Source organism: Anopheles marshallii, chromosome 2, assembly GCF_943734725.1.
Source record: "Anopheles marshallii chromosome 2, idAnoMarsDA_429_01, whole genome shotgun sequence".
Taxonomy (NCBI): Eukaryota; Metazoa; Arthropoda; class Insecta; order Diptera; family Culicidae; genus Anopheles; species Anopheles marshallii.
Window position 1 is genome coordinate 23,417,101 of NC_071326.1, and position 16,416 is coordinate 23,433,516.

General features: G+C 43.3%; 3 protein-coding genes across 3 annotated transcripts; 1 reads left to right on the forward strand and 2 right to left on the reverse strand.

The window, feature by feature from the left end:
• Nucleotides 1–1,151, reverse strand: LOC128707763 (cilia- and flagella-associated protein 36). The gene is made up of 3 exons (XM_053802721.1): nucleotides 1,049–1,151; nucleotides 335–981; nucleotides 1–264 (listed from the first exon to the last, which is right to left on the reverse strand). The coding sequence occupies exons 1-3, from the start codon at nucleotides 1,149–1,151 to the stop codon at nucleotides 1–3; spliced, it is 1,014 nt and encodes a 337-aa protein (XP_053658696.1).
• Nucleotides 1,152–4,783: 3,632 nt separating this feature from the next.
• LOC128719514 (serine/threonine-protein phosphatase 4 regulatory subunit 3) lies at nucleotides 4,784–9,104 on the reverse strand. The gene is made up of 9 exons (XM_053813141.1): nucleotides 8,993–9,104; nucleotides 8,716–8,903; nucleotides 7,645–8,586; nucleotides 7,374–7,566; nucleotides 7,037–7,292; nucleotides 6,638–6,904; nucleotides 6,391–6,536; nucleotides 5,056–6,311; nucleotides 4,784–4,969 (listed from the first exon to the last, which is right to left on the reverse strand). Exons 1-9 carry the CDS (start codon nucleotides 9,102–9,104, stop codon nucleotides 4,880–4,882), a joined length of 3,450 nt encoding a protein of 1,149 aa, XP_053669116.1. The 3' UTR covers nucleotides 4,784–4,879.
• Nucleotides 9,105–14,260: 5,156 nt separating this feature from the next.
• On the forward strand, nucleotides 14,261–14,943 carry LOC128708671 (phosphatidylinositol N-acetylglucosaminyltransferase subunit H). The gene is made up of 3 exons (XM_053803650.1): nucleotides 14,261–14,641; nucleotides 14,713–14,790; nucleotides 14,866–14,943. Exons 1-3 carry the CDS (start codon nucleotides 14,261–14,263, stop codon nucleotides 14,941–14,943), a joined length of 537 nt encoding a protein of 178 aa, XP_053659625.1.
• The last annotated feature ends 1,473 nt before the right edge of the window (nucleotides 14,944–16,416 follow it).

The following is a 16,416-nucleotide window of genomic DNA, read 5'->3' on the forward strand; positions in this document are numbered from 1 at the left end:
TTACTCCTTATCAACGGCCACCTCGTTTCGTAGTCGCTGGGCCAACATCTTCCGTAGCTGAAGCGATCCTTCTGGTGGTTCAACCGATACCGATTCGGTTTCACCTTCCAAAAACTTCTGTGCCACCTGTGCCGAGGCTGGTCGTTCGTTTTTGCGTATCGTTTCGTTCAGTTGGCGTGCCCGAGCCTGCTTTTTGATCGTCAAAATTTTGTCCCGCTGCGAGCGCAAATATTCTTGGCGCGCTTTCATATCTTCGTTATTGATCTAAAACGATGGATGTAGAAGACAACATTAATGGCCAGCAGTGTTGATGGAAAAATTAACATTACCATACCTTTTCCTGATCGAAAAACAAATTTAAGCGCTGAAACTTATCTTTTTCTCCCGCCGACAGCTCACCGTCTAGAGTGCTGTCCAAAACGGACTGCCGAACCGGTGAGGCTCCTGCACTCGGATCCCGCCCCGGGACATTTAGTTCGTTTTCAACCGATTTTAAAATATCGCGCTCGATTTCACCCTCCACCGGAGTGTCATTCTGCTCTCGATCTTCTTTCAGCTGCAACTCCGATAGCGCATCAACATCCGAACTGTCATCCCTCTTAGACATGCTTTGGGAGCGTCGTTCGATTAAATCTAGTGCCTGTAGTTGTAGCTCCACGTTACGCTGTACCATCATGCGTATGAAAATACGTATATCATTGGCCGCCCATATCTGCTGAAACAGACCCTGATGGAACGAAAACGTATTGGCACCGGACTGTTCTGCGCGATCCTCACCGGATGTACCGGCGGATGCGGCACGGGGAGCACCAAGGCTAGCCACGTGGCGACCTTCCAGACAGGCAAACTCGAACTGTTCCGGCGTTATTTGCATCTCCTCCATGAATGAACCGAGCATGTAATCAACTAGATTCTTGTATTCATCGTGCACTTTGCGAAATTCGGGGTTGCTTTCATCAGGCTGCAGGTTGGGATCAAAAACTGGAAAGAAATATGTACCACAGTTAAACAAGAAAAAAGCTATAGTTGGTTCCGTAAGCACACTTACTAATCGATTTATCCTCGATAAATGTTTGCAGTGGAGCATTCCACACGGGACCGTGCAAAAAGCACACCAGCGAGTCAAACACCCACGAATTATCTTCCGCCATTGGTTGCACTGGAGTGTGGTTCAGTACTGTAGAAGAAATGTACAGCTTTTCTATGTCGTCCTGATATCTTCGATCACAAATTACAGTTCCAATCGTAACATACCGTTCTTCTCTGCCGAGTGACTATACCGACATGGTAGCGATACAAGCTGACATTTAGCTGCAGAGTGTGGCTCTATTTCTCTTTGTTTTCCCAACTGCCGTTGCCAAGGTGATGAACATGTTTGCAGCATTTTATCGTAGCAGCGTTGCACAGTGTGCTGGAGTGACTCATCCACATGGGACCATCCGCTTTCCTTTGCGGCAGTCTTTGATTTAAAGACAACTATGCACAATAGTGAAATGGTCTCTGCTGAAAAGGCCTCTTCAGGAAAGGGCCAAATTAAGTTTTCTCAATACATCCTTCACAAAACATTACCACAGATTGTTGGTTTCATTTTTCATCATCCGCGTGGTTGTATTCTTTTTAGGTGTTTTTTTGTTTGTTTGCTTATCGCGTTTTGTTTTTGTATCTTTGCTTTACCTTTAAACTTTTTCATATTATTTCATTCGCTTCTGCAGGTTGTCCAGGTTTTTTTTGGGAACGGGCGCGATACTACTATTTTCCAAATACTACTTATATATCTATATACCATTATTATATGTTATATGTTTGACAATCGTGAACTTGTCTCGTGCCGGGACCCCATTATCAGCATTTTTTTTTGTTTCATTTGTAGTAAACGTTTAGTGGCCTTATGCGCTTTTCCTGACGTTTTCCTCATTTTACTACAACATCATGTTGATAGTGCGCAAACCCTTGAAAGAATCAAAACTTTCAGAGTGTAATTCGTCGACCTACCCACGTCAGAGGCGACATCAATTAGTATGTGTACGTGCGTGTGTCCCGATCGATTTATTCAACCGAAACATGCTTAAAGTAAAATTTAGAAGCTGCAGCTGCTTTTATGTTTTTACACATTATACAGAACATATAATGTTTACTTAATAGTGTTTCCTTTTTTCTTCTTTATTTCAATCTCGTGTACACGTTTCGTTCGCTTTATTACTACTGCCGTAGGGATAGTTATGCGATCAAAAAATTATATTTTTTGTCGTTTGTTAATTCAGTTCACTTTCATTTTTCGAGCGACCGACCGAGCGACGTACTGTAGTGTTGTGTGACTTGTAACTCTTTACAGCTTTTCACCAAACCGTCGCGGAATGAACGCGGCACGAAGCATTCCAATACAATTTGTTCTTACAACTTCATCTACCACACCATATCGCACAAACTATCATTCAATTTAGTTGTTTACTTTCCGCTTTCGCAAAACGATAATTTACTTGTTACTTTGTTACACTTATTAGTTATGTAGCTTCAACTTTCAACTTAATTGATACTTCAACTTTTCTGTGTGTGTGTGTTTTTTTTTTATTCCTTCTCTTGATCACCTTCCTGCAAACGAGGCACGTAATTCATCTATGAAAATGTCAGCAAAAACAAGAAAAATCCAAAATTTCAGGATTTTACGTTGTGTTTGTACATAAGGGCAGATCTTCGGTACCTTCTTTTGTTTGGGGGAGGGAGGTTGAGATTTTGGGTGGGAGTTCAACCGTCACCGAAAAGAATTGCGCTTGGCAAGATGGCGGCAACTACCCGTTTTGGCTCGTAGATCACAAAAGGTGAACCGAGCGAAAAAATAAAAATAATGTAACGTTGTTCCTTTCACTTTTCTACTCGCCAGCTCACGCTCGTGTGCTGATTGATTTAGAAGGGTTTAAAATCTTACACATTGGGGGTTGGAAGTATGTATTATGTACACTGTATTACCCAGTCATGGTCAATTTATCAAGAGCTTTCGTAAATGGACAGCATCAATCGGGATGTTGACCTTTTAGGAAAGTTTAAATTATACACCCAAGCAAGTATCGAATAATCTTCTCTTTCCATCCGATCATTACCCTTGCGTTAAATTCCTTCCGTTCTTCATCACAATCGACATACCTTATGAGAAAAACGCAACTACCGAAAGCTTACGTTAGCTCTAAAATGTCTTTGCGTCCTTGTCATATTGGTACTCATGTACGGAGATACGCGGATCGTCGTCTTGATCGTTACACCAACGAAATTCCTTTCGGTGATCAACCAACCAATCTCCCCCAGCAAAGCAACAGTAGATTGGCTCCACCGTTCCGAGCCATATCGCTGCAACGGGGTTTTAAAGAATGGAATATACGTGCAGCTAAGATTGCAGGAAATATAAAACAAAAACACAGAATAAGGCTGGCTGGATATTTGAGCCAAAACAAAATGTATGAACACACTAGCACATAACCGTTTGTTTGTTTGTTTGCACAAAATTCGGCACACTACTATCCAGTTCCTGTTTTGTACGCGTGACGTGCTAGTATGTTTAGATAGCATCACGTCCCGAACGCCGTATTTTAACATCAACTACATCCAGAAATAGAACTTTGTAAAACGGTCACAACTGTCCTCATATCGTAAGGTTTGTGTTCTTAATTACGATCTTGTTAAATTTCTACGGTATGTCTTACCTATTGTATCGCCATTCTTCTGCTTGCTTACTTATTATGTTTTACAATAGTTTTTTTTTTTTCGTTTGTTTTTTGTGGGATTTCTTTTTTAGTTTTTAAATAGTTGTTCTCTATTTTTTCCAATTACTTTTACAAATGCTCACCATCTGCCTTCCGCTTTTGTGACCAAAAACAAATGTACACACTCATATGCAGCTATTATCCATACATTTCTTTGCCCTTTTCTCCTGCACACCTTTAGCTGTGTGTTGGAACGTTCGGCAGTTCCCAATGCTTAGGAATATTCGTGTGTTCCAAAAACAAAGCAAAGTGGCAAAAAAAATAAAAAACGGACACCTACCCACTGCAAAGTCCACAGTATGTAAAACTAAAACAGCATAGTTTTTGCATAAAAGTAACAGCAGTTCTACCATGTTCAATCCGAAACAAATGTACATGCCTTGCTTTTTTTCCTATTTCTGAGTTATTTCTTGCAGTATAGCGTGCTTTGTTTTCTTTTTTAAATACGACCAATTACTAACTGTACATGATGAGTGTATTCTTCATATGCTGTGTACATTTCTTACGCACGAATCTCTCTCATTACCCAAACTCTCATCTCTGTGCTGTTCACGACATGAAACGACGAACCAAGGAAATAAACGTAATCAAATCCATACTCAAAATATGTACGTTTGGTGCGTTATGATGAATTCGCATACAAATGCTACTCTTAGCGCTGTATGAGTCGGACAAATAAACAATTTTCTTTACAAAAAAAAACCCTGCGATCAGTTCGCACTACCCGTTTCACGGCTACCGGCCACAGCAGACGGATCGGGATCAGTAGATCTAGTGAGTGTAATATCTATTTCCATTATATTCGAACAGTCTATTCTATCCATTGCCAGTACACTATCGTCACCGCAATCTTCCAGCTTGCGCTTTTTCTTCTCAGGTTCGCAGGGCGTTGAATCCGGCGAGCGTACTGCTACTTCGGGTGACGCAGCATTGGAGGCAGCAGCCGAAACAATGGTATTACGGGGGGCAATTGTAGTATTAACCACCGCTACTGCCGCAGTCGCGGTAGGGGTGATGGTTCTAATAGTACTTTTAAAATTATTCATAGTTATGCTATCCGCCGCCCCAGATGATGCTGATTGATGGCGTTGTTTATAAGGATGGTGTGCAGTCGAAGTCGAATGGTGCTATGCTATTCTCGCCCTCTTTTGTGCCGGACTACTGCTGTCGTCGTCATCGTCCTCCTCATCGGAATCACCTTCATAATCAACGAGACCCTGGGAATAAAATATTGGTTTAGTTAAGTATTTAAGTATTTTCTTACACCGCAAGGAATGATTTCATATACGCGCGATAAGTATACCTTTTTCAAACCACTAACCATGGTTGTGTTTGTTGAAGAAGTGGAGGACAAGCTTGCCTGGAACGAAGGATCAGCCGTGCCACTGGGTGTCGGTTGTTCCACGTCTGGTGCTGAGTCCAGTATTGAAGTAGCTAACAGCGATGAAGGCGCCATGTTTACCATTTCAGCGTCATTCGCACCGTCACTGCTAGCCTCGTGCGACTTTTCAGTACTTTTATCCGCACCTGAGTGCCTAGAGTGACTATTCTGCTCGTCATCGGCATCACGCTCATCTTCGACCAATGTGGTAAGTGACACATCGGCACCGATGTCTGTGTCCGTACCTTGCGCCGGGTTGATCTGTACACCTTGAATAGCACGATCGGACATGCCGTCCACCGACAATCTCTTGGAGGAGGCTGTTTCCTCTACACCTGCACCGAGAGATTCGACACCTTCTAGCGAACTACTGCTGTCAACGGCAATCGTACTGTTGCTATCGAGATCACTGCTTTCCACATTTACAGCGCTCGACGAGCAGTCTGGCACTGTTGTAGTGTCGTTATAGGAGGAACACGTTTCGGTGACCGGAATGGACGACAATGTGGAGGAAGTTGTCGTTTCACAGGCGCTACTGCTGCTGTGATTGGGCGCAATGGTGACGGGAGCGTTTTCAACATCTCCAACAACCGAGCTCGTAACGGTGCTGGCCGATTGCAGCTGGTACACGGATGAAAGATCGTTCTCACCGAGTGCGCTTACCACCAGACTGTTGGCATCATCCAAAGCTGATTCGTCAGCCGGGGTCAGGTTTGCACTGGCGGTGCCATCCTCCCCAAGCCCGTGATGCTCTTTATGATGCAGATGGTCGTGATTCACTTCCCCTAGCGTACTGACATGTTCAACCGAAATGGCAGACGTCGACTGAAGGCCATTATTGTTTGCTACGGCTGCAGCGGCGGCGGCGGCGGCAGCAGCTGCAGCAGCTGCTGCTTGCGCCACCGCATGCGAAAGACAATTTGGATCGAGCGATGTGGACTGAAGATGTGCGGCCGACGATGCTGCCGAACCAGCGCTTTCGTCGTTGCCGTCGGTACCATTGTTAATGTTTAGCAAGTGCGATGTTGCTGCCACATCGTCGGCTGACGTTGCGGTGGCCGTCACACCACCATGCAGCTGAGACGATAGCTGATGCGATTGTGCCGTCGAGACTGCGCCGTACTTTGGACCGTTCAGATTGCTAGCCGTTTCCATTGCCTTTTTCTCGAACATTTTTCCTGTGCAAAACAAATGGAGAAAGTGTATTGAATGATGACATTTTCCAAACACTTCACATTCACCATCGCAATTACTTACCGATCGTCGAATCTAATTCCGGTGTCCCCGATTTACCAGCAGTTTCGGCATAATCTTCCTCTTCATTAAACCATATCTCTTCGTCTTCATCCATCTGTCGCTGGTCCCTTCGATAACGGTTACTGTTTCGTAAAATGGATGGAACACTAAAAAAAGTGAACAGAAAGTGTAATGCACACAAAATTGCTTATTGCAACACCCACATGCACATCTGTGAATGTGTCTTTTTCAAATCGAATCGACTAACCTTTCCAAATTTCCTTTCTCCTTTTCCTTCAGTCGGTCTTGCTGCTGATCGTATTTACTCTTCAGGGTTTTGAACGTCTGCACGTACTGTACGTCATCGAAAAACTTGCCAAAGCTTTCGACAAAGTAAGTATACAGCGACTTAATATCTTCTAGGCGAATGAATTCGAATAGTTCCAAAATAGCCGACTCAAGCAGATTGTAACGACTGTCGTTGCGAATGAACGCCTCGACGATTGGAGCAAACAAATTTCCCTTTACAATGTGCCTAAAAAACGGAGAGACAGAACATTCTAATAATTATTAATTCTCTACACGGGCGTGTTGTTCACTTCGCTAGTAAGCATCTGCAACACACAAGATTTACACTACAACTCATTACATTTACTACACTACTCGCCTGTTATAAAATTCGTCCTTTAATGAAACTATTTTGCGCAGAAATCTGAGCGCGCCCAAAACCAGGAACGTGTGCGCACTGTTCATCAGTACCAACACCTTCCGCAACAGATCCTTGTTAATGATGCAGTTTTTGATGTGGTATGTGTGATGTTCCACACAAAACGACAAAATGTCCAACACCACGCTCAGCAGCTGAACCACATGATAGTCTTCGTTGGTTGGCTTATCCGATTGTGTGTGTCGTAGCAGCGGAGCTATAGTTACACAAAATAACGAGATACATTGATGAGTAAAAGCGTACAGTTTGTATCGCTTCAGCAGCAGCAACAACTCACCAATTAATGTCTGTATACTGTGTTTGTAAAAGAAGTTAAGAAAATCCGACTTCTCGGACTTGTTGGCCGAGCTGAGCATGTTTTCCGGGTCCAGCAGAATCCGTAACACGGTAATCAACTGTACAGCACCACCCACTTCTGGCTCTGAGTCGGAGAGCAATTGCTCAATCGCAATGTTGATCAACGTTTGGTCCTGCAAATTGTGCAAAATGTTTGATTTTACAATGAGTATGAAATAAAGGAATATAAAAGCAAATGCTTAACCAGTTACCTCATCGGAGTCGGAATTATTGTACTGCTGCAGCGTGTAGTCCCGCACAACGGACGGTGAATATTCAACTATCGTTGAAAGGATGTCGATTGAGGCGGCCTTTGTTCGCTTTTCATTAATAGCCAGCGTTATTTCGAGCGCCGGCAGCACACCGAGGCTGATCAGGGTCTTGAAGAATGTTTCCTTGCCCTGCGGCTGCAAGTACTGCGCAAAGTTACAAAACTCCTTCAGAAAGAGAATACTGTCGCGCCGTTTCGAATCGGGCGTTTGCGGATCGGTCAACAGCGCAAACAGATCGTCCAGAAACTTGTCGTCTTCCTGGATGAGCGTCACTATTTCCACCTTGTTAAAAAAAATAAACGACGACAGCGTGTTCAGCATGTTGTCCTCGAAGACGGACGGTGTTGGCAGTACGATATCCTGTATGTACTGCACCCGGAACGTCTGGTGAATCTTGGCCAGCAGGTCTGAGTTGCGGATCGGTATCGCTTCGCGAAACTTTACCAACTTTCGCAAATACTGGCGATGATTCTTCGGCGGATTGCCGGACGGATCGTACTCGAGACATCCCACTACATCGAATATCGTATCCTCGGCGAACATGATCTCGAACAGGCCGTTCTTGTTCAGCAGGAAGATGTTCTTGAAGATCTCGTACAAATAGTGCAGCCCTTCCTGATTGTCCAAATCTTCGCAGATGCGAAACAAACCGAGCAACTTTTTGATGTAGTTTTCCGATTCGATTGCCTGGGCCAACTTATCCTTCCGAATTGCCGACGTTAGTGCGCTGGCAATGACCTCCGAAATGTCCTCCAAACGACTGAGCTCGCATGGTGGAAGTTCAATCGGTGGTGCCGAATCGGACATATCCTCGAACCGCTCATCTTCCGATTCTTCGACCGATTCTTGCGTGATTTCTACTGAAGGATCTTTCCCTTGCACCTACGGTATATGCAGAGCACGGTTGGAATTAATATGTGTACAGCAAGAGTGTTGTTTTAAAATCGATGATTCGTAGAGCGATCGTTTCCAGCTCATACTACAGATTTAAATATATGTAATACAACCTACCTGACAAATTTTCTCCCATATTTCGTCGCATCCTGCCTTCTCTTGGAAGCTAAGTGCCAGATCAAAATTATCGCCCTCGCTCCATACGATGAGTGTGTCCTGTTGTTTGTGATATGTTGTGTCCGGATGGATCTTGCTTTCTAGCAGCATGGATCCATCATTTTCTGCATGCACAAGCAGGGACACACCTACCACATCGGAAAACAAAAACACAAAAAGCTTCGTAAGACCATGTACACAACGTTTCACCACCACTGCTACTATCGCTAACACTTACCTTTGACGCGATCGACATAGCTGGATGTGACATGACCCGTTCCTCGATCATCCCACTGGCGATCTGCATTCAAAGCGTATAGCTTAACGCGCCTTCTCGTGTCGGTTGTCATGTTGCGTCGACTGCTGTTAGCACTATACTGCACTGGGCCGTTACTATAATTTCTTCCGATTCTTCTGCTGCAATTTGAGTTCGAAGCTAGGCGCTTGTTACTGCGATTGCCTATGTTGTTACTACAGCCCGCTTGCTCTTCGACGTTTAGGGCAACTGCAGCACGCCGCTGCCGGTTGTACCGTTGCTGCTGACGAAGTTGCTGTCTGTTAGGATTGCGCCGTTTATGTCCTTGTACCTGACGGTGCAGCTCCTGTTGCCTGTTGGTGCAATAATCGAAGGTAGTACGGGAGGAAGGTTTTTTCCTTCGTTTCTTCAGTATTTTGCAGTCAACGGGTTTCTCGCTGTAATCAATTGTTGCCGTTTCCAACTGCACTGAACTACCGTGCGTTTACTTCTCCTCCTCTGTTGCGTGTGTATGTGTCCACCTCGTTACAACGTTGCGAAATAAATTATCCTCAGTAAGATAACTGAATATATCGCTCGAACTATCGCTCTATCTTGAAAAGATCGTTAACCCTATTTAGGATTTTTTCCGTTTTTAGTAGTCGCCGCGACTGTGATGATCGAAAAGCGTATTATTTCTTATGATCGCGGATACACACACATATACAAACGTTCACACATATACACACAATCGTTGTCGTATTGTCACATCCGTTTATCGTACCACAAAAGCAAAACAGCATCAGCAGCTCTTGTAGGTAACACACGCGTTTCACGAAGCCACTACACAGCAATAGTAAATTCGACGTTTGCCATGAAACGGATGTTCGTCCTGCAAGAAGCAGAAACAGAAGTATTTCATTAGAATGACAAACGCCGATACACATTAAATCTAAGCGAAAGTTTAAGAGGCGGAAGGTCCATGTGCATGTGTTTACAAAAAGCTGCAAAATCACTTAAAATCCCGTAATGGAAATGTTCTCAACACCAAACAATAATAGCAGTTACAACATTATGCGCGCATACTAGTAATCTTCTGTATCGTAGCCCGCTATACGACATAGACTGTATGGCCAGTTTACGACTTCACCAGCGTTTGTTTATTATTTGCCGATACCGTTGTTCTGCACATTGCGGCACAAACAGTAGCAAAAAAAAATACACGAAAATGACACACAGCCACACTCATTCATTCATCCGTCCATTCATATGATCTCCTGGGTGCTGCTGCGGCGCTTGTGCTCATTCATATGGTTGCGTTTTAGTTAAACTAAATGACGGCTAATAAAACACTAGTTCAACATGCACACAGATACACAGATTGTGTACAAATGCAGCGCGTAAAGGGACGAACGGAGTAACTATTAAAAACAGCAAATTTATCAATGGTTGCATGCACCATCGATGGATCTTTTTATTATTATGCAGCACGACGTTTTATGGCCAACAATAAATCATTCTACATGCTGTTATAACATGTTGAAGCATGTTGTGGTTCTACGTTGAATGCGTAGAAACACACATACCACAATAACGACACGGTGGAAGAATTTTATGACGTTCGTCTCACGAAGTCTCACGTTGTTTTGTAAGATAACAATTCTAACGTTATCTTGTTCAGTGACAACATTACCTCCCAAAGGAAGGCGTTCAACAGACTTGAAAGAAGTAATCAAGATTAGTTTTTGTAAATTCTAAAACGAGGTTAATTTTAACCCTGTTTTGTGATAAAACCATTGCATGAAGGACACACCATACATCACCACGGCACCAAAACTTTCCTCAAACCCAAAACAGGTTTTATGGATGCTGTTGCCGCTGCTGGGTCAGCAATCACAAAACCTGTGGAAAATTTCTCTTTTATTTTCTACAGGAGAAATAAAGGGAACGTGACTGTGTATGAACGTGTGCGTGTGTTTGGTACTGTCCACCACAGAACTCCAGCACGCTTACTGTTAATGTATCACAACACATTTGGGTCGGGTATCTTAAAGTAAAGTACTAAACAATGGATAACGCTCTACCACCGCCAAAAAACTAAACCAAAATTTGCCGGTTTTTCAGACATGGGTGCAGTTCCATTGTTCTTGGCAAAAAGCAAAAGCAACAAAACCCTCAACGTCAACTGACCTTCACCAGGCCAAAGCTGATAAACAACGTCAAAACAAGATGGCAACACACTTGGCTCGGACACACTCCAATGGTGGGTACCACCAACATCATTCCGCACAAAGTAGCCCAACGCAGTGGACCTAACCACACAACCCCCTGACAGACACACTTTCCACCGCGGCCGGTACAAGTACACACACACATCCAGCAGCAAATGCGCTTCGCTCGCCTGACGCGACGGGATCATTGTTTCCCATCGTTCATCTCTCTCGCTCCCTCTCTCGACTCTTGGCTTGATGAATCATACGAAAAGTATATGCACAGAATTCCGCTGATTCGGATCCGGTTTCGGGCACAACGGGCCCACAAAAATCATTCGCGAACGGTGTGTTGCGAACTGAGAAGCGCAGCCAGGCAATTCAGCGAGTTCGGGCTACGGAGGAAAAAAATAAAATTTGGTTAATGCGTCGCACGCGTGTAAGTTTCTCCACATAGTATTTCACCAATACACTCAGATTCGGTGGGCGCGGGAGGCCACTTTCTATGCGGAAAAAACGTTAATTTATACTGTGTGCCCAAAAGGAGCAGCACAAAGTGTGAAGTTTACTATTGTTATGCTTTTCTCCTGAGTGGCAAGTTAGCGGTCACCAAAATGTTGACCAGAAAATACCTACGGTGCGAAAACAGTGATGAATAAAAATGGTGAAAATATAAAAATTCCGCCCAGAAGTATTGTGAGATGGGCCTGTTGTTACTTTAGATAGAACATCTTAGCAGACTGTATCGGACTCTGGCTGTAGTTTGGTAACGCCTGCTCCAATTACAAGGATTTGTCTTGGAGAAATGAATAAATTTCAATTGTGTTCACAGGCGCCAAATCCACTCAAAAAGAAGACCCTCTATAACGATTGCCATCCCAAACTGGATGACGTCCAAGTAAAAAAGGGTCAGAAAAAGAGATCCACAAAGTGCTGCATAATTTACAAAGCGGACTGGATACGGATATTGGTTCTCCGATCGTGTTTGTACTTTTTGCCGCGTTGGTCAAAACATGCTGCCACGGATACTGCGGCGTGCCGCGGAGTACACGCACGACACAAATGTGCAATACTCGCAGTGAAAAACACAACTTCGCCAAGCGTCAGTTCCACTGCACACGACTTTGGCCTGGGGAAACGGTTCAGGATATCAAGCTCTTCCTTGTCACACCTACGGTTCCCAAACCAGCCGTGACACACGGTCTTCTTATCCCTACGAAAGCTTATTCACTTCAGTTCAAACATAACCCACCAACACAAGCACGCACAATAGAGCTGTATCACCGTTGCATTAATCACCCCGTCATCATTTTCGCTACCTATACCGCTGCAAAAGAGTATACGAAGTAGGCGGAAAAAGTAATTTTTATAATTTCCCGTGAACCATTTCTGTCCACACTATTCACCATAAGTAGTGGTACAGTAATTCTGCTATTTCTTGCATAGTTCTAAAAGCAAAAACGATTTAATTATTTCTTCTTTTTCGCTTTGCTGGAACATGCCCTTACTCACGCACACACTGTCCAAGGTTGTGCCTCGATCGCACACATACTATCGCACGTTTTCCGTATAGCCGAACGCTCGTTCGTTCACAGACTTCACAGCCAAACACAACACACGCGCGTCACCACAGACACTCTATGCACAAACACGCACACAAACGCACAATCATTCGGCGAACGTTGAATTATTCTGCTCGTTTTTCTTCTTCATTCACACGCACCGGGAACTAACCATCAGCATTGTAAAATACGCCAAACCCAAGCTAATACCCAGCGCTCATCATACCACATATCACACATGAATTACGATCTCAAAAGGAGCATCAGTTTCTCCCATTTACAGCCATGGGGTTATGGAACGGTTTGGAGTTATTGGGTAAAGGGACGTACGAAACGCTGCAGAGCTTCGGTATAGAACCATCGGTTTAGGGTGTTGGGACCTATCGATTGAGGAGCTCAAATCGCTCTAGCCACACGGAATTTCCTTTAGACAAACGACATTTACTTCACGCCACCTTCCAAAGCTGGACACACACTCGCACTGCTCTAAGCTAAGGAATAAAAGAACAAGAAGATCTTGCAACGAAATTCAAGACTCACACTACGTGCGCTCGTCCTCGGCAACGGCAGACGTACGGCTCCGGATGAACCCGGCCGCTATCCTCAGACCGGCCGCTCTAGAGCTTCTATGGCCGTATGCTGTTCCGTTCCCGGTGGCACACTTGTCCTTTGTTTGATTGCGCGTTTCAACAAACCAACACGGACGTCCTTCCGCGAAACGGGTGCCAACGAGGACGGTACCGTGTTCGGGGATGGAAGAAAAAAAACTCACCTTGCCTGCGCTCTCTTATGCTACCTGCCCACTTTGCCCTGTATGCTGTATTGCTTTACGAACTTCTTTCCCGTCTGTCGTAATGCTGCGCTGCAGACAGCAAACAGTATGCGAGTTGGCTCGGTGTTTGCCTCTTCGATCAACTTATGCCGGTAAATTGATTTCACGATCTCTGGTTCTGGGTTCTTTTCCGTTTTGAAAACTCGCGAATCCGTCTATCACAACATTTACACCGCCATATTGGATTTCTTCTCGTTTTCGCCTGCTGCAGCGCTTTGGTTTCAGCTTTTTTGCATTCACTGCCCGATTCTACTCGATCAATGCGGCAGGCGAGCACACTGCTAACCAAGACATTCGAGTAGGGCTTGCGGGCAGCGTTTTGGCAGTTGCCGAACATTTTCAATTGCACCATGAGAAAGTCATCGTTGCAAAAATTACAAAACAAAAGCTATTTGTTCGTTTCTACATGCATATATATTATGTTTAAACAATGTTTATATTTATTATAAACCGGTTTTAAAAATTGTTTGCTTTTCATTTATTGGGTACACGGATTATTCGTGTTTTGCCGGGTAATCCGGATAACCGAAAAAGTGTGGATCGCGTTTCATACTCTTCCTCTTTTTTCTTTTCATGTTGTGGTATTGTTTTAGTTATCCGTGAATTCACATTTTGCAATCGAAACCTATTTACTGACTTCTCCGATGCCTGAAGCTCGCCGACCAAAATGGTTTTCCTTTGGACAAGTGCAGGAAAGCAAATACACGTAAAAATAGTACACAAATCGGACAATGTGCTACAACTATCGGTGGAAAATGTCGAGGCACATCGCGAAAGACACACACTGCTGATCCTGGAGCTTGGCACTCTGTTTTGCTTTGCAGTATGTGTTTTTCTCTTCAGGTTAAACACTCTACACGCACTGTTTGTGTTGCCTATCGCCACTCTTGTATACCTGTACAACAATGTTATAAAGTCGGAAAGTTTAGTGCTGGTGAAGGACTTTGCGATGCAATGTTCAACGACCTACGCCAGCGGTACGGTGCGCAACGCTCTCATACCGATAGAATATGTCCAAGATATTGTAATCAACGAAGTATTTTATAATGTAAAAACCATTCTTGCTTTTGTATGATTTCATCCACAGAAGTTTTTAACTAAATACGTCACTTTTTTCAGCTCAAAGTGATTTTCGTATTACAAGTTCTCACGAAAGGCCATTTATTTCGCAAGAAACCGGTCATTAGTCTATTGCAGGCAAGTACTTAACCATATAGATTACACATTAATTTCCATGGTCTTATAACGACTATAATCCTTCCGACGCAACAGCATCTTAAGCCGGCATTACCGTGCTTAAAAATTATCTACCACGAACTCCACTCCGTCCTCGAGTTGCAGGATTGTTGACGACCGTTATTGCCGTTTTTGCGGGAACAGTTTGTGCAGAACGTTTAATAAATTGTTCACTTCCTGGACAGCGGATGCTGCACCGTACGAGGGACACAATTGATTCGTTATGCGTTCTATCTTCTTCAACTCCTGAACCGGCTGTTTTGGCACGTATACATCGGTGTCGATCTAAATTAAAGCAGAACCAAAGAGAAACTCCCATTGAAGCACAACGAAACATGTACAATAAACAAACGTTATATGACTTACAATCAGCTGATGTTCTATTTCGCACTCTTTAAGCAGCAGCTTTTTGTACAATGTTGGAATATTCATCCGCAGTGTGACGACTGTATCTTGTAGATTGCGAATTTCTTCCGATATTTCAGTCTGCGCTTCTATAATGAATTAATTTGTTATAAAACTGTTTTCTCGGATGAAGTGTTTTAGATCAACTTACCCATATTGCGGCAATATATCAATTTCAGACCTAAATATCCTTTTAGTTATAAATTTTCGGCGATAAGCTTTGTAGACAAACCAAACATTCGTAAACAACAATCAAATGCAAACGGTCAAGAAACGTCAAAGATTTTCCGTTTATAATAAATGGTTTGAAGTTTCCACATCGGTCAACTTCATGAAGCTGATTACACGCAAAGCGCGATCTGCTGATTTTTCAAACTTATTTTCGTCGGGATGGTCGCTGGTTTATTATTTCATTTATTTGTGGCATAGCTTCGTGATGATACGAACAAAATCGTCTTCTTGTAAACCATAATTACCTAGCCGGTTATATTATATTTTAACCAAATCCTTAGATTCAATTTCCGCCGCTGCTAAAAGTGCTTGAGGGAGCTTTAAACCAAATTATCGGACAGTACAATGGAATAACTTATTTTGTAGCCAACCAATGATGCAACTAGGAAATATCATGTACGCAATGCACTCCTCTCCTAGTTTCACTGTTTGTTATCCATGATTCATGAGATTATCCATATAGGCCACTCCAATCTAGAAATAAACTTCAAACCTTTTGTTTTCTCAGCAGTTGCAATCAAATGAACGATTTTCGCATGAAATTCTTGCTATCATATTTGCTATGAGTTCAATAAACTGCACTCAGAACACGTTTTTGGAACCAGCATATAGTGCTTTTTTGGCAAACAACTTCAAGAACTTCAGTAAAATGTTTTCAAAATGCATAATATACCTGAGCCGAAAAACATTAACAAACCTATTGCTTCTGTACAAATTGAGTATTAAATAACTCAAATTGTTTTCTTTTGAAGCAAACAAATCCATTATTTGTGGAACATATCGTCATGGGAAGAGGCAAGAGGCCGTTTACTGCAGTTTTGAACTGGTATAGTGGAATCTGCGGCAAAGCATTGTCAGAATGCACTGTCAAAGTTTGTTGTCAAATGGCACTCTTCTAGCGGAATTCAAGCGCAATCTGACCGAGCTGTCAAATTGTTTTTATTGTTTTTT

Bases quoted from the DNA above. Each gene is read 5' to 3' on its own strand.
- LOC128707763 (XM_053802721.1), bottom strand. From the start codon at position 1,151: ATGGCGGAAGATAATTCGTGGGTGTTTGACTCGCTGGTGTGCTTTTTG. The intron at 982-1,048 runs GTAAGTGTGCTT...ATTTCTTTCCAG, and splicing joins TATCGAGGATAAATCGATTA to TTTTTGATCCCAACCTGCAG. The intron at 265-334 runs GTATGGTAATGT...CCATCGTTTTAG, and splicing joins TGTTTTTCGATCAGGAAAAG to ATCAATAACGAAGATATGAA.
- LOC128719514 (XM_053813141.1), bottom strand. From the start codon at position 9,104: ATGACAACCGACACGAGAAGGCGCGTTAAGCTATACGCTTTGAATGCA. The intron at 8,904-8,992 runs GTAAGTGTTAGC...CCGATGTGGTAG, and splicing joins CTATGTCGATCGCGTCAAAG to GTGTGTCCCTGCTTGTGCAT. The intron at 8,587-8,715 runs GTAGGTTGTATT...CATATACCGTAG, and splicing joins TATGGGAGAAAATTTGTCAG to GTGCAAGGGAAAGATCCTTC.
- LOC128708671 (XM_053803650.1), top strand. From the start codon at position 14,261: ATGGTTTTCCTTTGGACAAGTGCAGGAAAGCAAATACACGTAAAAATA. The intron at 14,642-14,712 runs GTAAAAACCATT...CACTTTTTTCAG, and splicing joins TCAACGAAGTATTTTATAAT to CTCAAAGTGATTTTCGTATT. The intron at 14,791-14,865 runs GCAAGTACTTAA...CCGACGCAACAG, and splicing joins CGGTCATTAGTCTATTGCAG to CATCTTAAGCCGGCATTACC.